The 19,595-nt window shown below is 47.4% G+C and overlaps 1 protein-coding gene across 10 annotated transcripts in view; it reads right to left on the bottom strand.

The window, feature by feature from the left end:
- Nucleotides 1–19,595, bottom strand: part of Svil (supervillin) — a 186,262-nt gene that overhangs the window by 9,417 nt on the left and 157,250 nt on the right. For all 10 annotated transcript variants that reach the window (XM_029547120.1, XM_029547119.1, XM_029547124.1 and 7 more), the window contains 13 exons: nt 18,923–19,012; nt 18,752–18,838; nt 16,728–16,905; nt 15,022–15,194; nt 13,290–13,445; nt 11,624–11,760; nt 10,966–11,113; nt 10,713–10,858; nt 8,832–9,007; nt 7,392–7,536; nt 6,741–7,017; nt 2,761–2,912; nt 518–623 (listed from right to left, as the gene is read on the bottom strand). In XM_029547120.1, coding sequence (XP_029402980.1) covers nt 518–623; nt 2,761–2,912; nt 6,741–7,017; nt 7,392–7,536; nt 8,832–9,007; nt 10,713–10,858; nt 10,966–11,113; nt 11,624–11,760; nt 13,290–13,445; nt 15,022–15,194; nt 16,728–16,905; nt 18,752–18,838; nt 18,923–19,012 — 1,971 coding nt within the window. The remainder of the gene's footprint in view (nt 1–517; nt 624–2,760; nt 2,913–6,740; nt 7,018–7,391; nt 7,537–8,831; nt 9,008–10,712; nt 10,859–10,965; nt 11,114–11,623; nt 11,761–13,289; nt 13,446–15,021; nt 15,195–16,727; nt 16,906–18,751; nt 18,839–18,922; nt 19,013–19,595) is intronic.

Below are 19,595 nucleotides of genomic sequence, written 5' to 3'. Positions count from 1 at the left end.
CAATTTCCCTTATGAATATCGATGCAAAAATACTCAATTAAATCCTTGCAAACTAGGATGTGGAGAAAGGAACACTCCTCCATTGCTGGTGGGATTGCAAGCTTGTACAACCACTCTGGAAATCAGTCTGGTGGTTCCTCAGAAAATTGGATATAGTACTACCAGAAGATCCAGCAATACCTCTCCTGGGCATATACCCAGATGTCCCAACTGGTAATAAGGACACATGCTCCACTATGTTCATAGCAGCCATATTTATAATAGCCAGAAGCTGGAAAGAGCCCAGATGTCTCTCAATAGAGGAATGGATACAGAAAATGTGTTACACTTACACAGTGGAACTGGAGTTCTATGTGGTTGTGAACTGCCTGATTACTGTGGGTTCTCTATAAGCCCAGCATGCATTCTTAACCGCCTGCGCCATCTCTGCAGCCCCCGGACTTACTGTAAAGATCTCCTTCCAAAATACCTCCAGGGAAGAGACAAACAAGACTTGCAGCACTAGAAAGTCACTTACTTTGCACGTTTTCTTCTTCCTCTTCCCTCCGTCCGGAGTGCACCACCATACCCCCTTGGAAACACTGAAGGAAGCAGGGTGGCTCCTTTCCCTGCAGGACCTGGACCTTTAAATTAAACATGGAAACCCAGGTCAGACAGAGGGGCTGTCAAAGGCATGAGAATAATACTTGCCTGTTTCAGGGACTTTGGGCACCACCATCTGGACACACAGACTATCCCACTGCCTTCTGATTAAAAGTGTAATGCATAGGGCTTCTTTTAAAGTATTTCCTAAGATGTGTTTTCCCGTTATATGAAGGTAGAGAAGTTATACCCTGGTACCTCATGCACCTTCTTTTGCCAACCACTGTTTTTCTGTCATGGAATATTCTTCACTTTGGCATTTTCATGGTATTTTATGTACGGCTATGATGTGACAGATCTAATGTGTTTAACAAGGTCCACTTCTCAGAAGAGCTGCTGACTTAGTGAGTCTGGAGGGATGCCCTTGCTGTAGCATCTGTGGTAGGTTGGGTCTTAAATGCCTCTCAGGACCATGCCTCAAGGCTCAGCTTCCCCAGGCTGCACCCTAGGAGATGTGATATCCAAGAGGTGGGTAGGGCCTTGTGGGGAGTCCTTAGGTCACTGAGAGTATGTCCTCAAAGGGGGTTATGAGGCCCTTGCCTCTTCCTTTCCGTCTCTTTTGCTTTCTGGAAACGAGCCAAGTAGTTTCACTCTTGAGATGCATTTCCGCCATGAATTATTGCCTCCCTACAAGCCTAAAGCCAACATGGTCAAACAACTGTACCACAGAACCAAAAGCAACATTGCTCTTTTTAAATAGATCACCTGGGGTGTTTATCATAGCGACAGGAAGCATCATTCTACCCTCGTGTGGGGTGGCGTGGTTCTCCCTGAGAACTCTGTTCCTCTCTCACTGGGTGTTTATCATAGCGACAGGAAGCAACATTCTACCCTCGTGTGGGGTGGCGTGGTTCTCCCTGAGAACTCTGTTCCTCTCTCACTGGGTGCTGCTGTACCACTTGCTCTTGCTTTGGCAGACTCCATCCCACACAGAAGGAATGGTGTCCAAAAAGGTAGAAGCATTTTCCACCGTAAGCTATGTTACTCAGTGTAGGTCTACTTCACATGGGCAATCTCAGTTTGGTAGTGGCACAAGGCACGTGCTGTTTACTGGCAGCATTGTGTGTCTAGGATGATTTCCCATGTGTTGGATTGAAGTAAGAAATGCTCAGAGTAGAATGATTAACCCCAAACTCCAGGTGTGCTTTGAATCCAGGGTTAAAACATGTTCACTTATGGCTTCTATAAAAACAGGCAGCTGAAATCAACCACGGTTTGGAATAAGCTGAAATGCCATTGTTGCTAAGGTCTACTTCTAAAATATGATCTATAGTGCAAAATATTCGTTCTGTCTTAAAATTATTTTTAGGGCACATAATCAGTTCTGAGAATGGCAGAAAGCTGAATGAGCATGGCTCTATTTCTAGAAAGCATTTTTCTGCTCTCCTTCCTCATGCTTCTGCCAATTAATGATTCATGGAGGATGGTAAAAATGCCCACCTGTAATGTCACATGTCCCCAAAGCTTCAGAGTCAGCTCTCAATCAGTGGCACTAATGGATGTAACATAGGGCACAGATCGTCCAAATATTAAAAACACTCTGGGGGCCACGCCAGGGGTGCAGCCCAACAGGGTTGTGCTGCCTAGCACGCCCAATGCCCTGAATGTGATCCCCAGTGCTGATGCCAGAAGCCCCCATAAAACAGCTTATAAAGTCTTTATGCCCCAAGTCTTTATGCCTGAGAGTTGGGATCTCTCTCTTGCTCACTGGGAACAGATGCAAATAAGTAAACGACAGTGTGATTTTCAGCTATGGAAACAAGGTACAAAAGGGGCTGAGGGAAGGAAGGAGGTTTGCCCGAGGCTGAAGGTGACAGCTAGGCAGAAACTTGATTGGTTGCTAAGGTTCTCAGGCCCAAACTGTCCTCCAGCATGGATGCTCCCAGACAAGAGATTTTGGGCCGCTTTGGGCCTGCTCCCTTTGAAAAGGAAGGGAGGCATCTCTTTGTTTTGAGAAACTCCTGGTGTGGGGCTAGGAGGGGAGCTTTCAGAACACAGGCTCCTGTCCTCTCAGGGGTCGGCACCTGCAGGCTCAGTTCTTTGCAGAGGAGACTGCCGAGGGGTAGGGGGAAGTGGAGGCAGCAGGGCTGGGGTCTGCAAAGGCTCCCCAGAGCTTACCTGGGCCCCCCTCTCTTCATCCAGTTCTACTGTCATGAGAGCTGATGTTCCCTTCTCACTCACGGTCGAGTGCCGGCCTTGCCAGAAGAAATAGACACACTTCTCTTTGCCAGCCACTCTCGCCAGGTGCTCCCCCTTTTGTCGGCTTCCCACTGCAGACACAACGGCAGAGGGTGAGGTGAGCTGGCACGCCAGAGGGGCAGCAGATAAATGGCTGGGCCTCATCCCCAGAATCTGTGATGGAACCAAAGTAAGGTGCCATCTTTTTCTTAGCTGACGGATGGCTCCTCTGAGAAACCCAAGATAAAACGCACATCATCTCAGGCAGAGGCATGTTCCCTCTGACCCCCAGTGTGTGACCAAGAGCAGGACCAGGCTCCCACACACTCACTTTCCTACATTCTACCACTCTTGATCAGCTGAGGGAGAGATGATGTCAGCAACAGCTGGAGGAGCTTCAAGAGCAAAGGAAGCAAAGTGGACCATTATAAAGGAATGATGGAGTCTGATTCCCCCTCTCTTCAGGTCCCAGCCACGAGGTATAAGCGTGTTGTACCACCTCATGTGATGTGCCCTGATGTGCTGTGTAGCCACGGGCTCCGAGCAGTGTCTAAAATACTCTGCATTTCCTAAAGCAAACATTTTGACTAGTGTCCTCAACAGTTTCCTCAGTAAACCCAGACTTAGTTCTACACAGAATAACTTATTTTCAATGTGTTTGTTTTTAACTTTAGGAATGTAAAGGTTTATTAGTAAGTATACCAGACTGTAGTCATTACACTCAGATCCCTACATTAGAGTGTGGATAACATGCCATCAAAGAACTTTCAAGAATAAGTCTTTTCTGGGCTGTGGAGATAGCTCAGTTGAAGGATCCAGGTTCCATCACTAGAATCCATGGTAAGTGGGGGAAGAAGCCCTGTATGGTCATGTGCAATGTTGGGGAGATGGAGACACATGGATCCTTGGAGCTTGCTGGCCAGCCACTTAGCCCACTTGTGAGCCCTAGGCCAGTGAGGGACCCTATGTGGAAAAATCACAGATGGCAGATGGTGCTGAGGACAGCCGTGAGGCTGCCCTCTGGCCTCCACATGTACATGCATGCACACGTGTGCGTACACACATGCACATGTGCACACACGCACACACGCCACACACACACACACACACACACACGCACGCACGCACGCACGCACACAAGAGCAATGCTACTAGAGCTTCTATTTCGCAGTTACAGCCACAAGAGATGAAGACTGTTCCTGATCAAGCCTTGCACCAGAATCCAATCTCCTGGTCATCTCCAAAGCAGCCTGAATCTGCCTCTGGGGGCTACACCCACAGCGTTTATGCCCCCATGACCTCCAGGACACAGACCATGATGCACCCTGCAAACAGTCACTAGGCAGGACACTGACCTAAGCAGGCTGGTGAAGTTGTCATTTTGCTGGTAGAACGCTGCTGGAGCTATTGATAATGTGCCACCAGGCTTGGGGGAAGACATGCAGTATGGGGAGGGATTGCTTGCCAGCATCACTGTATCCCGGGGTGGGCGAGCTCTGGTCTATGAAGGCTGTGGACACCCGAGATCCTTGGCAGTACTAACTCACTTCATTCCCTCTCTCACTCACGACTACCTTGGTCTCATGACTTTGAAGCCAGGTATGAAAATGACTAAATATATTATACTGTCCCTTTGTCTCCTTTTAAGTTTGCAGTTTCCTTTCTACATTATGGACGTGTTTGTCCCCTCCTCTTGGGAATTGTGGTTATTTTGGGCAATTACAAGTCATTTCAAACTGTTCAGTGATTTTGCTGTGTCTGGTGAAAATTTCCATGGGGGAGTTTCCCAGCAACTACAATAAGGACAGGCGCCAGGCACCATGGTAACACATTAACCCCCCGAAGTGGCACGCACAGGACTGGTCAAATGTTCTCTGGGCCAGGCACTACCTTTCTAAGAAGGAACTGAACTGAAGCTATTTTGAATAAAACTTCCATTTTGAAATAGGTCAAATAAAGTTCAAGTTGCCAAGACCTCCCTGGGTAACTGCCATACGGGTCAGCAAGTAAGACATAAATGCTAGGCAAATCTTCCTGCTGCAGCTGCACAACCCAATCCGTGGGGACAGGGTAAGTGTACCACAGAGATATGCGCCTAAGGAAGTGCCCCAGCCTTAAGCTTTGATTGGTGGAGAAAAGAAACTGTAACTGGCACAGATGTTTGTGGTTTTTCAAGCTTAAAAGCTCAGTAACATTTGGCTCTCGGGTGTGGTGGTGGGGGTTATGGAAGTTAAGCTCCCCAGTTTATTCTGTGGCCCGGATCTATTAGTAGCAGTTTGATTACAATAAGATTTTGCCATCTGCGTTGACCTGGCATGCAGACCTCCTAACACCTTCCCCACTTTCTGAGAGAAGCCAGGCCTCAGAGAGGTTGAACAGCTTTACCCAGCATGCCTAACTGGTAAGCAAGGTTCTGAGCTTCCTACTCCAGCTGTAGATTCAGACACCTGTGGTCTCATTCACTGAGGTGGCCTCTTTAGGAAAGACAGATCCGATGGCTCTTAGGAAGGAGGGGACAAGAAGAACCTCCACCACCACTGCCTGGAAGCCTGGAAGGAGAGGCCATAGCCTGGAGCCCCATTTCTGCTTCTGCTTGTTTAGGAGGCTCCAGAAGTTTAGAGTGCACTGGGGTCCAACCCTGAACCAGCCAGCCCTGCTGCTCCCTACATCCCTTAGCAGGGTCAGGCCCAGCCCCTCTGCAGGATGAGGCACAGTGGGGGCTGCCATAGTTGGTGCTGAAGAGGGAAGGCTGCTGCTCTGCTCTCTACCAGCCAGGTGGATGCCCTGTCCTTCATCTGAGAAGCCAGGACAATGACAGCTGCTGTGAGGGGCATGGACAGACCCCAGCATCTAGCCTGAGGTATCTAGTTGAGCTTAGCTGCAGAGTACTTCACCAACACATGTAATAACCTCAATACCCAGGAGGCTGAGGCAGGAAGATTGAGCCAGCCTGGGCTACATAGTGAGATCCTGTCTTCAAAACCAAACCAAACCTAATCAAGACGAGTCAAAAACCCAAACCTCATAAAAAAATTAAAAGTTCACTTAATATATATTATCCCAGATCCATGAAAAAGAGTTAGTGTTCCTATCTTCAGGAGAGGAGGAGGAGGAGGAGGAGGAGGAAAAGGAAGAGGAAGGAGAAGAGGAGGAGGAGGAGGAGGAGGAGGAGGAGGAGGAGGGAGAGGAGGAAGAGAGAGAATACGTATGCCAAGAGGTCAGAAGTAGAGTCCAGTGTCATTCTTTCTCCACCTTACTTTGAGAGTCTCTCACTGAACCCAGAGCTCACTGACTGGATACACTGAGTGACCAGTGAGCTCTGGGGATGTGCCCTGTCTGCCTCTCCAGTGCTGTGGATACAGTTACCATGTCCACCCAGCTTTAAGGAGGATGCTGGGGATCCAAACTCAGATTCTCATTTGTGTATAGCAAGGACTTTCCCCACTGAGTTATCTCCCCAGTCCCAGGAGTTTATCTTGAAGATGAGATACAGAACCTTCAATATGCTAAGGTGACTATCCTACCACCGAGCTGCAGCCCGGCACCTCTACTTCTTAAAAACAAATCTTAATTGTGCATTCGGTACCTCGCTGAAGCACCGCTAAGCTGCAGTTTAAGGGACTCTTGGATGTTGCACTCAGTGATTTCTTTATAGCACACAGGCCACATGTCAATACCATGTGGAAGCAAATCATGACTTTCCTGGAAATCTCTTGGGGATATCACAGGAGTGACGAGCAAGCACGCTCCAGTTTGTTTTGTTTTTACAGGCGGCCAGGCATCCCACTGTACTTCTCTCCTGGTCCTTACCTGCACATCGTTAGATCGCCTCTTGTCTCCCAAGGTGATGCAGGGGACCCTGCCTAGGGCGGCTCTCCCAGTCTGCTGAGCAGAGAGAACACGCACGCATGCCCACTGACCTGCTGTACTTGCCATATACTTCCACTTGACCACATAGGCATCCCCCTCGTGGAACTGCCCGATGCTCTGCCTGGGGAGCCTGCTGTAGTCAAATTCCAGAATATGCCACACATCCACAGAGACAGTGGCAATCTCAAACTGTCTTCTGTCGTCTCCTTCCACCAGGCCATAGCCACGGCCAACGTTCACCCCATCTAAGACGGTGCCGGCTGTAATCTGGGGCGTCGCCACCATCCGTGTGACATCATAGGGCTTGACGTCAGCCCTCGGGTCATCCTACAAGAGAATAGAGATGTTCAGATTCCCCCTCACTGCAGACAGATATCTTCAGTTACACCCAGCGCAGTTTGGAATGCTTTTCTTTTTGTTGTGGTGCTGGAGGTAGAACCCAGGGCTTGGTTGCCAGCCAGACCATCGTTGTCCCCAGCCCCATCATGGCTGCTAATGAGACAGTGAAGACATCCAGCTTTCATGGCATCTCATGAGTATCTGACTGCACTTAGAAGGCTATGTTGGGTTAGCATCTGAGGATCCTGAAAGTGAAAGTGAGAATGGAACCCGGAAGGCAACTTGCGTCATCACTAGCGTGTCCTGGAAGCTTTTGCCACCATGGCCATTTTTGCTGATTGACCTGCTCTCAGGGACCATACCTTCTGCTGGACAACTTCCCCAGGATTCTTCTCTGTGGGTCTCTTCAGCTCTGTCCAGTCAAGGAATTTCTCTTTGAACAGAATAGTCTCATTGTGCTCCGTAACTCTTCCAAATATTGCCCAGTCAGGCCGTCCTTGTCCTTTCCTGCAGCACAGGAGCAGATAAGAAAAGGGCCTAGACTCAGCCACGGCAGTGCTGGATACCCACAAGACACACCCATCACCAAGCCTCAGCTGAGTGCACTCTGTAACCCTCCTCTGCAGACTTGATGAGATGGCTACAGGTGCCGATTCGGGCTTGGAACCTGCTTTTTACAAGCTGTGAAATGGAGCAGGAGACACAGTAGTTTGTGGTGAAGGGCATGGCTCTGGGAGTGGGATCTGGCCTTCTTCATCTACTTCCTCTCCTGACTTACGAACTGGTCAGGGCCTAGTCATCTCAACTCAAGGCTGTCAGCTGCTGTGTGTCAAGAGGGGCTGGCTGCACAATCTTGGCTGCACCTTCAAGTCCCCAGGGAACCAGCATTAGTCTACCTATATAAAGTACTCTAGGCTTTGTCTCAGCCCTTTAAATCCTAGATCTTATAGTATTAATCAGTATTTGGTTAAAGATCTAATTTTTTAATACATTGATTAAATATTTAATTTTTGTTATTTTCTTTTTCTTTCTTTTTTTTTTTTTTTTTCAGATAGGGTCTCTTATTCTGTAACTTGGGTTGGTGTCGAACTCATGTAGCCCACGACAGCCTTAATCTTATGAGTGACTTTGTGCCTCTGTTTTCTGAGTACTGGGATTATAGCTGTGGCTTTAATTATTGGAACTAACTATTAATAAAACCAGTTACTGGATTTTAAAGGGAGAAACTATGTAGGAAACTTGAAAGCTGTCTCATGTCATGCTGTTTCTTATTACATGATAGAAACAGTTGTAAAGCATTTGGACAGTCTGGTAGTTAAAAATATAATGTAAGAATACTTTTTAAATTCATGATTATCATTCTAGATTCTGTACCTACTCTGATGATTTACCCAAATGTTTTTCAAAAGTCTAGTACATGGGTAATGTTAAGATCATGCTCATTCTTTCTGTACAGGATCCTCCTTCCCTCAATCCCAGCATACATGAAGACCACAGTGTCAGGGGCTCAGGGCAGGAAGACACATTCAGAAACCTGGGAAAGACTGACTTACCACAAACAGACTTATCGCCCTGACGTGAGATGCAGGTGGCAGGGGTTGTTGGGGTGGATGAGTGAGTGGGGTTGAAGAGTGTTCCTAAAACTATAGCCTCCAGACTCCTGAGTTAGGTGACAGCTAACCCTCCCAGGCTGCAGCAGTAAGCATTTCCTAAATCTGTGGCCTCTGTATGAAAAGCAATGTTAGATGCCTGTGGGAAGAGCAGATACAAGACCAATGTGGGCAGGCGGGCAGCAGGGGCACCTGGGAATGAGTGGGTTGCACTCTCCGGGGTCCAGGGGGTTGATGTCACAGTTCTCATAGTCAAAGGTTCCATTCCATAAGTGCTTAGCCAGCTGGAATGCTATTTTCCGTTGTGCTAATGTGACTTCCTTCCCATGCCACACGTAAACTTCACTACCAAAGTCAAACACCAGGACCTGGAAACAGCACAAAAATGATGGATGAACTTCAAGGGCAGACTCTGGGGCTCCAGCTCTGCTGATGACATCATACTTCTGAATGCTGGCACTGCCCAAAGCTTTAAATCAAGAGTTATGTAATGACCGCCCCGTCTTCCTTCCCTTTTCTCTACCTAGCTTCTCCCTCCTACACTCACTCTCACATACCTCATTCATTCATTCATTCATTCATTCATTCATTCAATATCACTGCTTATCACACACATGGCAGGTGCCGAGGAGCCAACTGTCCCTCCTGTGTGCAGTTCTCAGGCCCTTCGGGGCAGACACCACACCATTCTTACCTTAGGTGCTCAGTGCTGAGTGTCTGTAGAATGAACGTATGAACGGGATGCTGCTGTTCCGCCTTATTTCTCCCACTCTGAAGTCTGTCTTAACTCTCAACTAGGCTTCATTTCATCTCTTCTTAAAATTATTTCTTTTCCTGTGACTTTTGTTCCCATTTAAGGGTCCATATACATCATACCCTCAGTATAGCTTTAGATAACACTTTGTTCAGTTTATTATTGAAATACATTATTATATATTTGAATGTATTTCCACTGGGCAAACAGGACGCTCTGGGATAGAGATGGGTAAGGTGGCCTTACCAGCACAGTGACCTTACTCTGCCACTCGCTCCTGATTGCTGTTGTCTTAGTGGCAGGAACAGCTACAGTCTCTACATTTTGCAGGGGTCACAGCAGCGACAGTTGGCTGCCTGTAGCTGCATGTTGAGTAACAGATACCTGGACACATTCTGCTCCCCCATTCCTGCTGCTTCTGCCCTCTGCCTCTCCCCACAGTGTTGTGTATGTAGGTAAAATGCAAATGAACAAGCTCGCTAGTCAAAAGACAAGATTGCTAGAAGAGAAAATATGGGACTGGAGAGGTGGCTCAGTGGCCCTTCCAGAGGACCCAGGTTCGATTCCCAGCACCCACGTGGTGGCTCACAGTGGCCTGTAACTCCAATGCCAGAGGATCTGATGCCTCTTCTGATCTCTGTGGGCATTATATACATATAGTATAGAGATAGACGCACAAGGAACATAACCATACATATAAAATAAAAAAAGAAGATCTCGTGACTTTTAGAAAGAATATCACTAATTTGTTTGTGTGTGTTCATGTGCATACACATGGAAGTCAGAGAATAAGTCAAGGGAGTTGGTTCTCTCTGTCTACCATGTGGGACCCGGGAACTGAACTCAGGTCTCCATGGTTGGCAGTACACTGACCAATTGTGCTGGCCCTGAATTCTTTTGAATATGCTTCTCCCTGTGGAGTGTAAGGGCTTTGTATGGCTTCCTTTTTTCTTCTTAGCAATTATTACACTTAACGACACTGGAAATATACAGGGCCAAGTGAAAAAATACTTAACCAATCTGTAGATTATTTTAATTATATATAGCTTCATATACTCACATTAATTATTCCTGAAACTTCAGGACTAACTAAAATTTAATCTTATATAACTCAAGATGCAGAGCTAATATTTATATTTTATTTAAAATATAAAGTTCTTCAATAATCCATGCCACTTATGAAAAATATCCTGAACTTTGTTTGTATGGTATAGATAGTGGTAGTGGTTTGAAACAGTAAGTATCATTGAGCTGGGCTGTGCTTGATAGCATGGATCCAGTTAGAACTCTCGGCAGTTCTAGATCCCTGAAGCTGGTACCTCTTTGGACTGCAGAAGGGAACACTTGGGAATCTTCCCCCAGTAGTCATCATCAGGGACGAGCTTGTCATCTGTCAGGCGGTAGACACAGTTCGTCTCTATGATGGCTGTCTCGTACAGCTCATCTTCCTTTGGGTCTCCGGCAGCTTTGGGGTAAGACAGCACATGAGAAAGTAGGTGACTTAAGAGCGGGATGGGGCTGGGGACACAGGACATCCCAGCCTCCTCACTGTGAAGTATGGTAAACTCTTACACTGGTAACTGGTCTGGCCACCCAAGAGCTTCCAGAAGTCTTTGGCTGCGTGAGTATGCGTGTTAACTCCTTCTTCGATGGTCTGGATGTACGTAGCTCTACAGCCAAGCTCCCTCTTTGTCTGAATTAACGTTGCAAGTTCAGATGCCTGGAAAAGAATAGGACACAATGACCTGGGAAGAAAAATCAGTGCGGTCCACACATGCTACCATCAGAGAAAAGTCAGTGTACAGGAGAGGCATGCGACGTCGGCTGTCTCAGCCAAGGAAATGGAACTGTGGGAGCAGACATATCAAGTGCTTGGGGCAATAACCCTGAGTGTGAAACTCAACAGATAACTTATGGACTTCGGGCACCGTTCCTTGCCTGGGGCTGTGTATGCGCGTTAACTCCTTCTTCAATGGTCTAGATATATGTAGCTCTACAGCCAAGCTCAGAGTGTCATATTCAACAGCTAACTCGTAGGCTTTGAACACTATCCTGGGGCTTCCCCCATGGGACTCCCATGAAAGAGCCATGCTGACTCTTCACAGATACACGTCAGTCACCCAGGAGTCAGCTAAGACCCAGGGCTTTCAAACTGGAGATGCGTGCCACAGACTTTCACTGTTGTATAAAGGACACAGGAACAGAAACATCTTGTCACTTAGACACTGACCTTTGCTTTCTCAATGACATTGGAGAACTCTCCCACCCACAGGAAGCAGTACTGAGGAGACAGCAGAAGGAAGCAGTCCCCACTGTTGAGTGATGAGGCTCGGGGCTCCACTAGCCTTGTCTGCACATGTCTTCTTCCTGTGGGCAAGCCCCAGAGTCCTTTCATCACCATTCAGACTTCCATGACGGACACACCCCAGCCACACCCTCCTCCATTGTAAAGACTCTGATTACTAGTGTAAGGTCCTAGGACGTGGAACTTAAGATGGGCCACATGTTGGTGTTGCTAGCCCTAAGGTACATGCACCGTGTACATGCACTAAGGTGGCAGAGCGTCCTGGGAGTGGCCTCAAAGCCTTGGCATTTAGCGTGTTTGTAGATGTAGCACGGTTCTCCTGTCTAGGAAGAGTGGCAAGGATACCCTGGCCTCTCTGTCACATTCATGCCACCTTCTCTTCACACAGCCTATATCCTGTGCTCACGCCTAGCCGTGCTGTAGGGTAAGGCGTGCCTCCCCACAGGATCTTCTTGCACAGACACTAACCCCTGAGCAACTGGATGGGGCCAGCTTGGAGGGAAGTACTGCTTTGTGCCACTTGTACCACCCTTCCAAGTGATTCGCCGAGGCGGCGGAGCATGACGGGACTGCAGCCCTAGTCTCTGCATCAGAGCTCCTCCCTTGTCTTTTGTGCCATTGTGTGCATAAGTGTGTGCAGGTATGCATACCCACACATGGATATGTGACCATCATAGGAGAATTCCAGTTGTTTTCTTCCCTGGGGACTGAAGCTGAAGCCTGACATTTTACCTAGACTATCTGGAAAGTAAAGTCCTGGGTCTGTCTGTCTCTGCCCTGCAATGCCGGGGTCACGGGCACAGACACTCATGTCTCGTTTTTATGTGGGCATCAGGGATTCAAGTATGGGTTCTCATGCTGATAGAAGAAGCAGTCTTACTCTCCACCCTTCACTAATCTTTTAAATATACCAAAAAGGACATGGGTTTGTAGAAAACACCCTAGAATCCTCGATAGGGGCAGAAGCTACTCTATCCATCCTTCACTTGATAGGTCAGGGGTGATGATCCTGGGGATCTAGAGCTAACACAGTCACCTCTAGGAGTGGAGCCGCTCTCCCTCCTCACAACCCTAACTTCCTGCCGCTCCTTCAAAAGGGCAGGAGAGTGGAACCTGGGGATGGGTGGGGCTCACTCCTGCCTTCCCATGATTCCTTCCCCAGGGATGTCTTTCCTTAATCTGGCTGGTGTGGGCCTTGCCTTGTCCCAGTAGGGAGAACTGAGAAGGTTATGCAACCCCATGCTGGAGACTGAGGGCGTATTTGGTAAAGTACACAGCAGGTTGGGGTATGGGCTACTGGGTCAGAGGCAGCAGGACCAAAAGCTGAGATTCTGAAAGGGTAAAAGACTGAGCCCAACTCCAGGTCTCCTACTTCCTTGTCCTCATTCACAAGCTCTCAGAGGTCCAGTGGGCAGAATATTCCCGGCCAGATGGAGTCAGCGATGCCACAGCGTAGCACCTAGAAGGGGAGACTCAGACTGCCTGCCTGTCCCCTCACAGGAACAATGGATACAGCCAGGAGTTTGTTGTCCTACAGTGACAAGACAGAAACCACAGCCTGTCAGTTTCTTTAGACCACTAGAAAGAATACCTTTAATCTGCAACAGCATGAGCTTCTTGTGGGGCACAGCGCTGTTGTTGGAGTTTTGCTCCATCAGGTTGACACTCCGCAGGCTGATGCTGCTGAAGTTCTCCCTACTGGCTAGGCCTGCCAGAGTCACTTCTGAGAAGTTGGAGTTGGATGACACTGTGAAGGGAGGTCAGGAGGGATGCACGGTTGAAAGCCAGTGTTTGTAATCATAGGTAATTGCTAACTGACCAGACTCTAGTATGAGGAGTTGCACTGTTCAAAGCTTAATCACTGTGTGCAGAATTAAATGCAATCCAGGACTTATCAACCACTGTTGATGAGTCTCACAGAACTTGTCGGCCTGCGGGATGCAGCTCTTCTAGACAGTTTTTAGTGAAACGGTTCTCTTTTATTTGGGGTGAACAAGAGCTAACAAATCTTGAGGAGTACAGGGGTTTTCAGAGCGAGATAGAGAGCTTGAGTGCATTATTGGCCAGCGCTGAGAATGCTTCATTTGCATGAAGAGGGAGCCCGGGTGCTTACACCTGTAACTGGATCCCAAGGCTACGTGACTATTTCAAGAAGGACAGAGGTGGGGGGCCACACAGGCTACATGCACCAGGGCATGCAGGCCTGCACAGGGAAGGAGGGATCCTTACTCCAGCCACTATCATGATGAGATGTCTGAGGTTTTGGACACATCTCGACCTCACTCTTGCTTGAGAGCAGCTCCACCTGTTGCACGGCTCATATGCTCCACAGGATTCTAACACTGAAACCACAACACTGGTGCTATTTGGAAACTCAGATGGCTCCCTGCCTTTTGGGAAGCATTTCTCAATCAACTAGTTAGAATTCAAAAACAATTGTTTCCTCTAAATTTTCCTGTTTCCCTTCTTCCCACTGCGTGGAGAAAGGTTAGATGGTTCAGGGTGGAGGGACCTGGGATGAACTCCTCCCCTCTCCACTCCCCTCCCCCCTCCCCTCCCCTCCTGCCTCCATCTCTTCTTCCCTCCCTTAGTTTTGGAGATAGGGTCTTGCTATGTAGTCCAGACTATCCTAGAACTTGGGGTTCTACCATGTTTAAACACTGAGTGCTAGGATTGCAGGCATGCACACCACTAAATACTCTCAAAACAAAAACCTTTGTCAAATCAATTTATAAACACTAAAAGGAAAAATAAGGACTACCACAAAAATATTTAAATATCAAGATTATGGATGCTATTACTGCCATGGAAATTACTATTTGACGTAGTGGAACTCACACTCTAGGCCAGATAAAGCCGAGATGTATATAGCTCAGGGTCAGGGTAGAGTCAGAGACCAACCACTCCAGTTCATTCCTAGTCCCCCCACCCTAACCCACCTAACCTATCTCCACGAAGTCCCAGGACCTCTCCCAGAACAATCTGAAAGCAATGGTTTAAAGTGCTGGGTACCCACAGGAGAACGCCTCAAACCCTCTTAGATTCACTGGAGAACTGCTGTGCTGGGGTGTGCCGGAGTTGAAAACTGAAGGGATTACAAAATCCAGAGACACTTCCACCTCGAGACCCAGCTCAGCAAAACAGCAGAATTTAAGCATCAACGTAGTGAGAAATCTTTAAATCTGAAGCAGCATACATGTGTCTGTGTAGTTACTTTCCTTAAGGACTGCTCTCTGAACACCTGCTGAGGTGGCTGCAGCACGGCAGATCAAAGGTTAACACACAGGCAGTGCTCTGGGAGGCGGCCGCAGCCCCACACTTACTCTTTTCCACTTTCATCCGCTTGGACTCCATGAAGGCCACGTTTAGCCTTTGCTCTGTGTATTCCTGAAGGAGGTCATCTCTTGCTGCCAGCAGCTTCAGAGGGTTCTTGGAAGCCTGGACCCGGCGCTTGGGCCTGACCTGGCGCTTATGTTCTGCCACAGAAGATGTCAACCTGCGGGCAAAGTAGAAGTGGCCCAGGATGTCACCTTACTTTCTGGTCTTGGACCCAGGGCAATAGAGTCCACTATTTTTACTTCATGATTTTGTGTGGGTTAGAGAGCCTGGACACTCGGGGGACACGTGCGTACACATACCTACTGCTACTATCACCGACAATTTCTTGGACTCAGCAGATGACAACTGCATTTCCATTGAACCGTTTTGCCCCAGACTAAATTTTTTCTACAAACATAGCTTTTCTGTTCACAGCTCTTACTAACTCAGTCTACCAGGTACCCGAGGAAAGTGACCACACCTGTGAGGAGTATACTGGAATAAAATAGGCCTTCAGAATCATCTCTGGTCCCAGAGACTGTCTCAGCCAAGTCTGGGTAGGCCAGCCTGTGGAAGCAGTGTGTCAGTGGTATGACCTCCCAACAGACTCCTGTGGTGATAAAGAACTGCCGAGGGCTTAGGTCTCTGTGCCTGGAAGCATCCTTTGTGTACCACCAGTATGCATGTGAGCACAAATACACTTTTGTTTAAATTATTCCATTTCACAATTATATATAACAGCTTCAGCATTGACGGCTGAGTGGGGAGAAGGTGAACTGGACAGACAGAAACATGCGAAGCAGCACATCGCACCAGGAGGAGTTGATGAGAACCTTCCACGAGTGAACATACTCCTGGAAGACACGGGTGCTCTGACAACTGCATAGGGAAGAGCAGAGGAGTACAGTGCGGGCTGTATGCAGCTTGCTTAGAACAAGTGCCCCTAATGCTATGTGGGGCTTCCTCTGGGCTTCATCTCATCCCTCTGGTTGAAGGGCATCATCTTTCTGCTAGACTGCATGAATGGTTTAGAGATGGACTTGGGACTCAAGCTGGAACCATGAGGATCTGACAGGAAGTGACACTGAGTTGACTGTCCATCTGGTGTTGGATGTGGGACCTCTTTCCCTATGGTTGTCGTCTGACCTGTAAGAGAGACTGCGCTGCAACTGTCTCTATACACTCAAGGCACACTTCAGTTTGAACTAAATCGTCCCCCAAGTTTGTTTCTTGTTTGTTTTTGTTGATCTCACTTCAACACATGTGTTTTTCTGGAATCCTAAGACATAATCACTTTTTATAGAGTTTGCTTGGGCACCTTTGGGTGCCTCTGAGAAAGCCCATGGACATATCAATTTTATACATTGCTGGAAGCAAAGAACTATGGCTCCTGATTTCCTAATTCACTCTGCTAATCTAAGCTCATATAAATCAAATATCCAGTTATGAGTAAGTTCAGTGGTGTCTAGTGGGACAGTTATGGAAAACTCGTAGTGATGTTATAAAACACTGCAGAGCAATGCTTGGGTGACATGAAAGACAGCCACACCCCTCAAGACTGCACAAACATCCAGGGCACAGGCAGCAGAATGCAACGATGGCAGGCTGACCCTGAGGCACCGTGTATCTTGTTCTAGAGCAAATACCCATGGCAGAAGTTTCTGGTGACCCGACAGGGGGAGCATGTGAAGGGAGCCATTCTCAAACTCACTTGGGAGCATAAGGGTCGAAAATGACATCGAAGTCCTCCTCCAGCTCCACAGGACTTCTGGGTATACTGTCATCCATGCTGCGGTAGAATTTGGCAAAGGTTTCGTCATCATCCAACTTCATCACCTCCTTGACAGACTTGCCAGTGACCGTGAGAACCGTTTCCTGTATCCCAGTAACTACCAATAATGGAGCAAATACACTATGAGCTTTCAATAAACAATTGCTGTGACCTTTCCCTGCAATGCTGTCTCCTCTCTAAGCTCCTGGGGTGGGGAACGTACAGCAGTGAGTTCCGAAGCCCTTTTCCTGCCTACCCCTGCACCCCAGCTCCCTTCGAATCTCACGGGGTATCCCACCTGCACAGTGATTGATGGTCAGGACAGGAAACAGGACAACCTTGCCCTCAAACACATGAGCACTTGTGAACCTGACCCGTTTCTACTAGAGGGAGCCAACCTTAGCCTTGCTCCATATTAGGTTTCTGCAAACGTTTTCTGGAAAGGACTAGGGAGCATTTGGGACCACCCTGAGGACAGCACACAGCTTCTGATGCAGTTTCTCAACCCTGCTGTTATGGTGCAAAAGTGGCTATGGACAGACAGTAGGTCAATGAAAGGATATAGCTATGTTCCAATAAAACTGTATTTCCCAGAGCAGGTAGAACACTGCAGTGGTCATGGCTGTTGCCAGGTGACCACAGACTAGATCATGGTAACTCCATTGTATTGGACTAGTTCTATGTCAGCTTGCTACAGGTTAAGAGTCATTTGGGAAAAGAGAGTACAAATTGAGAAAATGTCCCCACCAGATTGGCCTGTGGGCAAACCTGTGCAATTGATGTGGAAGACTCCAGCCCATTGTGGGTGGTACAAACTCTAGGCAGGTGGTCCTTGGCGCTGTGAGAAACCAGGCCGAAGCCACGAGGAGCATGAGGGCAAGCAGTGCTTCTCTGTGACCTTTACATTTGTCCCTGCCTCCAGGTTCCAGTCTTACTTGAGTACTTGCCCTGAATTTCCTGGATGATGAGCTACAAGTTGTAAGACCAATCAATCAGTCGATCAATAAATCCCTTTCCTTTTCAGGTTTCTTTTGGTCCTGGTATTTATCAAAGCCATAGAAACCCTAACAAAGACAACAGTGCAATAGATTTCATTGTTAATATATCTTACCCAGTCAGATTAACTATTATGTTATGACCTTATAGCTCTGGTTTTCAGTGTTTGTGTAACTTTCAGCCAGTAGGGACTCCTAGTACCTGGTACTTGATGAACAGATATTTTTATCAAGAGAGGAAAGGCTATTTTTGTATATTGCTTTTTGTGCCACCAATTATTATAATAAAGAGTTTATTCATCATTTTGACTAGAGTTTTATTTTAGAAATTATTTGGGATTATTAGAAAACATACCTTTTGCCTTAGCAGGAATGATGTGTAAAGTTCAAAGCCCATCCAGTTAGTTGATTTTTCTATTTGTACACTAACTGCTTTATAGTGAAAAGACAAAATCACTGAGTTATACTTGGATTGGAAGGCATCCCAAGGGTTTGGAGTCAGTAACATGTACACTATTGGGTATCCCAAATTTAGGATATTAAGTGGACCAGAGAACTCTGGTTAGTACTGACTACAAGTTCATTTTTTGAAGAATAACAAAAGATTTTAAGACTGTGTGTGTATAAATTGCTAAAAGTCGATAATTAAGGAGATAACTTGGCTGAAGAGAGAACCCAATCAGAAGTAGGATTTGGAGAGTCTGCTATTGTGGTACATGCCTGTGCTTCAAGGTTATCTTTGGATATGAAGTAAGTTCAAGGCTAGCCTGGCCTAAGTGATACCTTGTTTCAAACAAACAAACAAACAAACAGCCCCAAATCAACAGCAACAACAAAAACAACTGTCAAACAAAACAAAACTCCAAAAGTTAAGAAGTTGAAAGCCAGGACTTAGAAGTTCTGAGAGAGCAGAGACCAGGCGTCGGCAGCAAGACAGGCTGGACCTCCATTCTGGCCTCTGGCACGTACCCTTGTTATTTAGTCTCCTTAGGAAGGTTTCCAGTCTGTCCAACTTCAGGTCCGATTCCAGCTGCATATCTGGTCTGGCTTCAATATCTAAACAAGTAGAAACCATTCATGAGCAAGCACCCCTGAGCTTCCCTGTCAGACACGCATGTCACTGTGGACAGAGACACATACCTTCCAAGGGCTTGGAAACCGGGGTAGTGCCCCTTGATTTACTGCAGAGAGGGGATGAGATGGGAGTTATGGCTGTGGGTGATGCCAGACCTGCAGAAGACAAAGGGGACAGTTTAGCATGTTCAAGATTAATTGTGGAAGTTTACAGAACCCAGTGAACCCATACAGGTTCTTACAGCACAAGTATGCACAGGTTGGCCACCAAATGCAGCCATACCTAGGACTTTTCTCTTCCTATGTACTATGCAGCTGGCAAGCTGATACTCCAAAATAAACAGCAAAGACAAGGGGAAGCACATTCATAGCCTATAAATGGTGTGAGAGTGTACACGGCTTCCAGAATATGCTGGAACAAGAAGGAGTTCTGAAGGCCTTCTGGTGTGGTGGGTCCACAGGGAAAAGCAAATTTGCACCATCTCCCACAGAGGAGGTTTGGAGGAAGTTTCCTTGCCCGAGACAGCAAAGCCTCAGGCATCAGGATTCTCTCCAGTCTGTGAGGAGGCAATGACCAGGGTGAACTCATGAGCCCTGACTGTGTGGAGAATAACCCAGAGGTCTGAGCATGCAGAAGAAAGCTAGGCAAACACACATCAGACCCATCTGGGATTGTGCGAGGGTGAGGCTCATCCAGCTCAGGTATGCTGGAAATAATCACATGTTCCCCAAGACATGG

This window comes from Mus pahari, chromosome 15 (assembly GCF_900095145.1).
Source record: "Mus pahari chromosome 15, PAHARI_EIJ_v1.1, whole genome shotgun sequence".
Classification (NCBI taxonomy): domain Eukaryota; kingdom Metazoa; phylum Chordata; class Mammalia; order Rodentia; family Muridae; genus Mus; species Mus pahari.
Note: the sequence above shows the minus strand (reverse complement) of the source record. Positions and strands in the feature narration are given on the sequence as shown.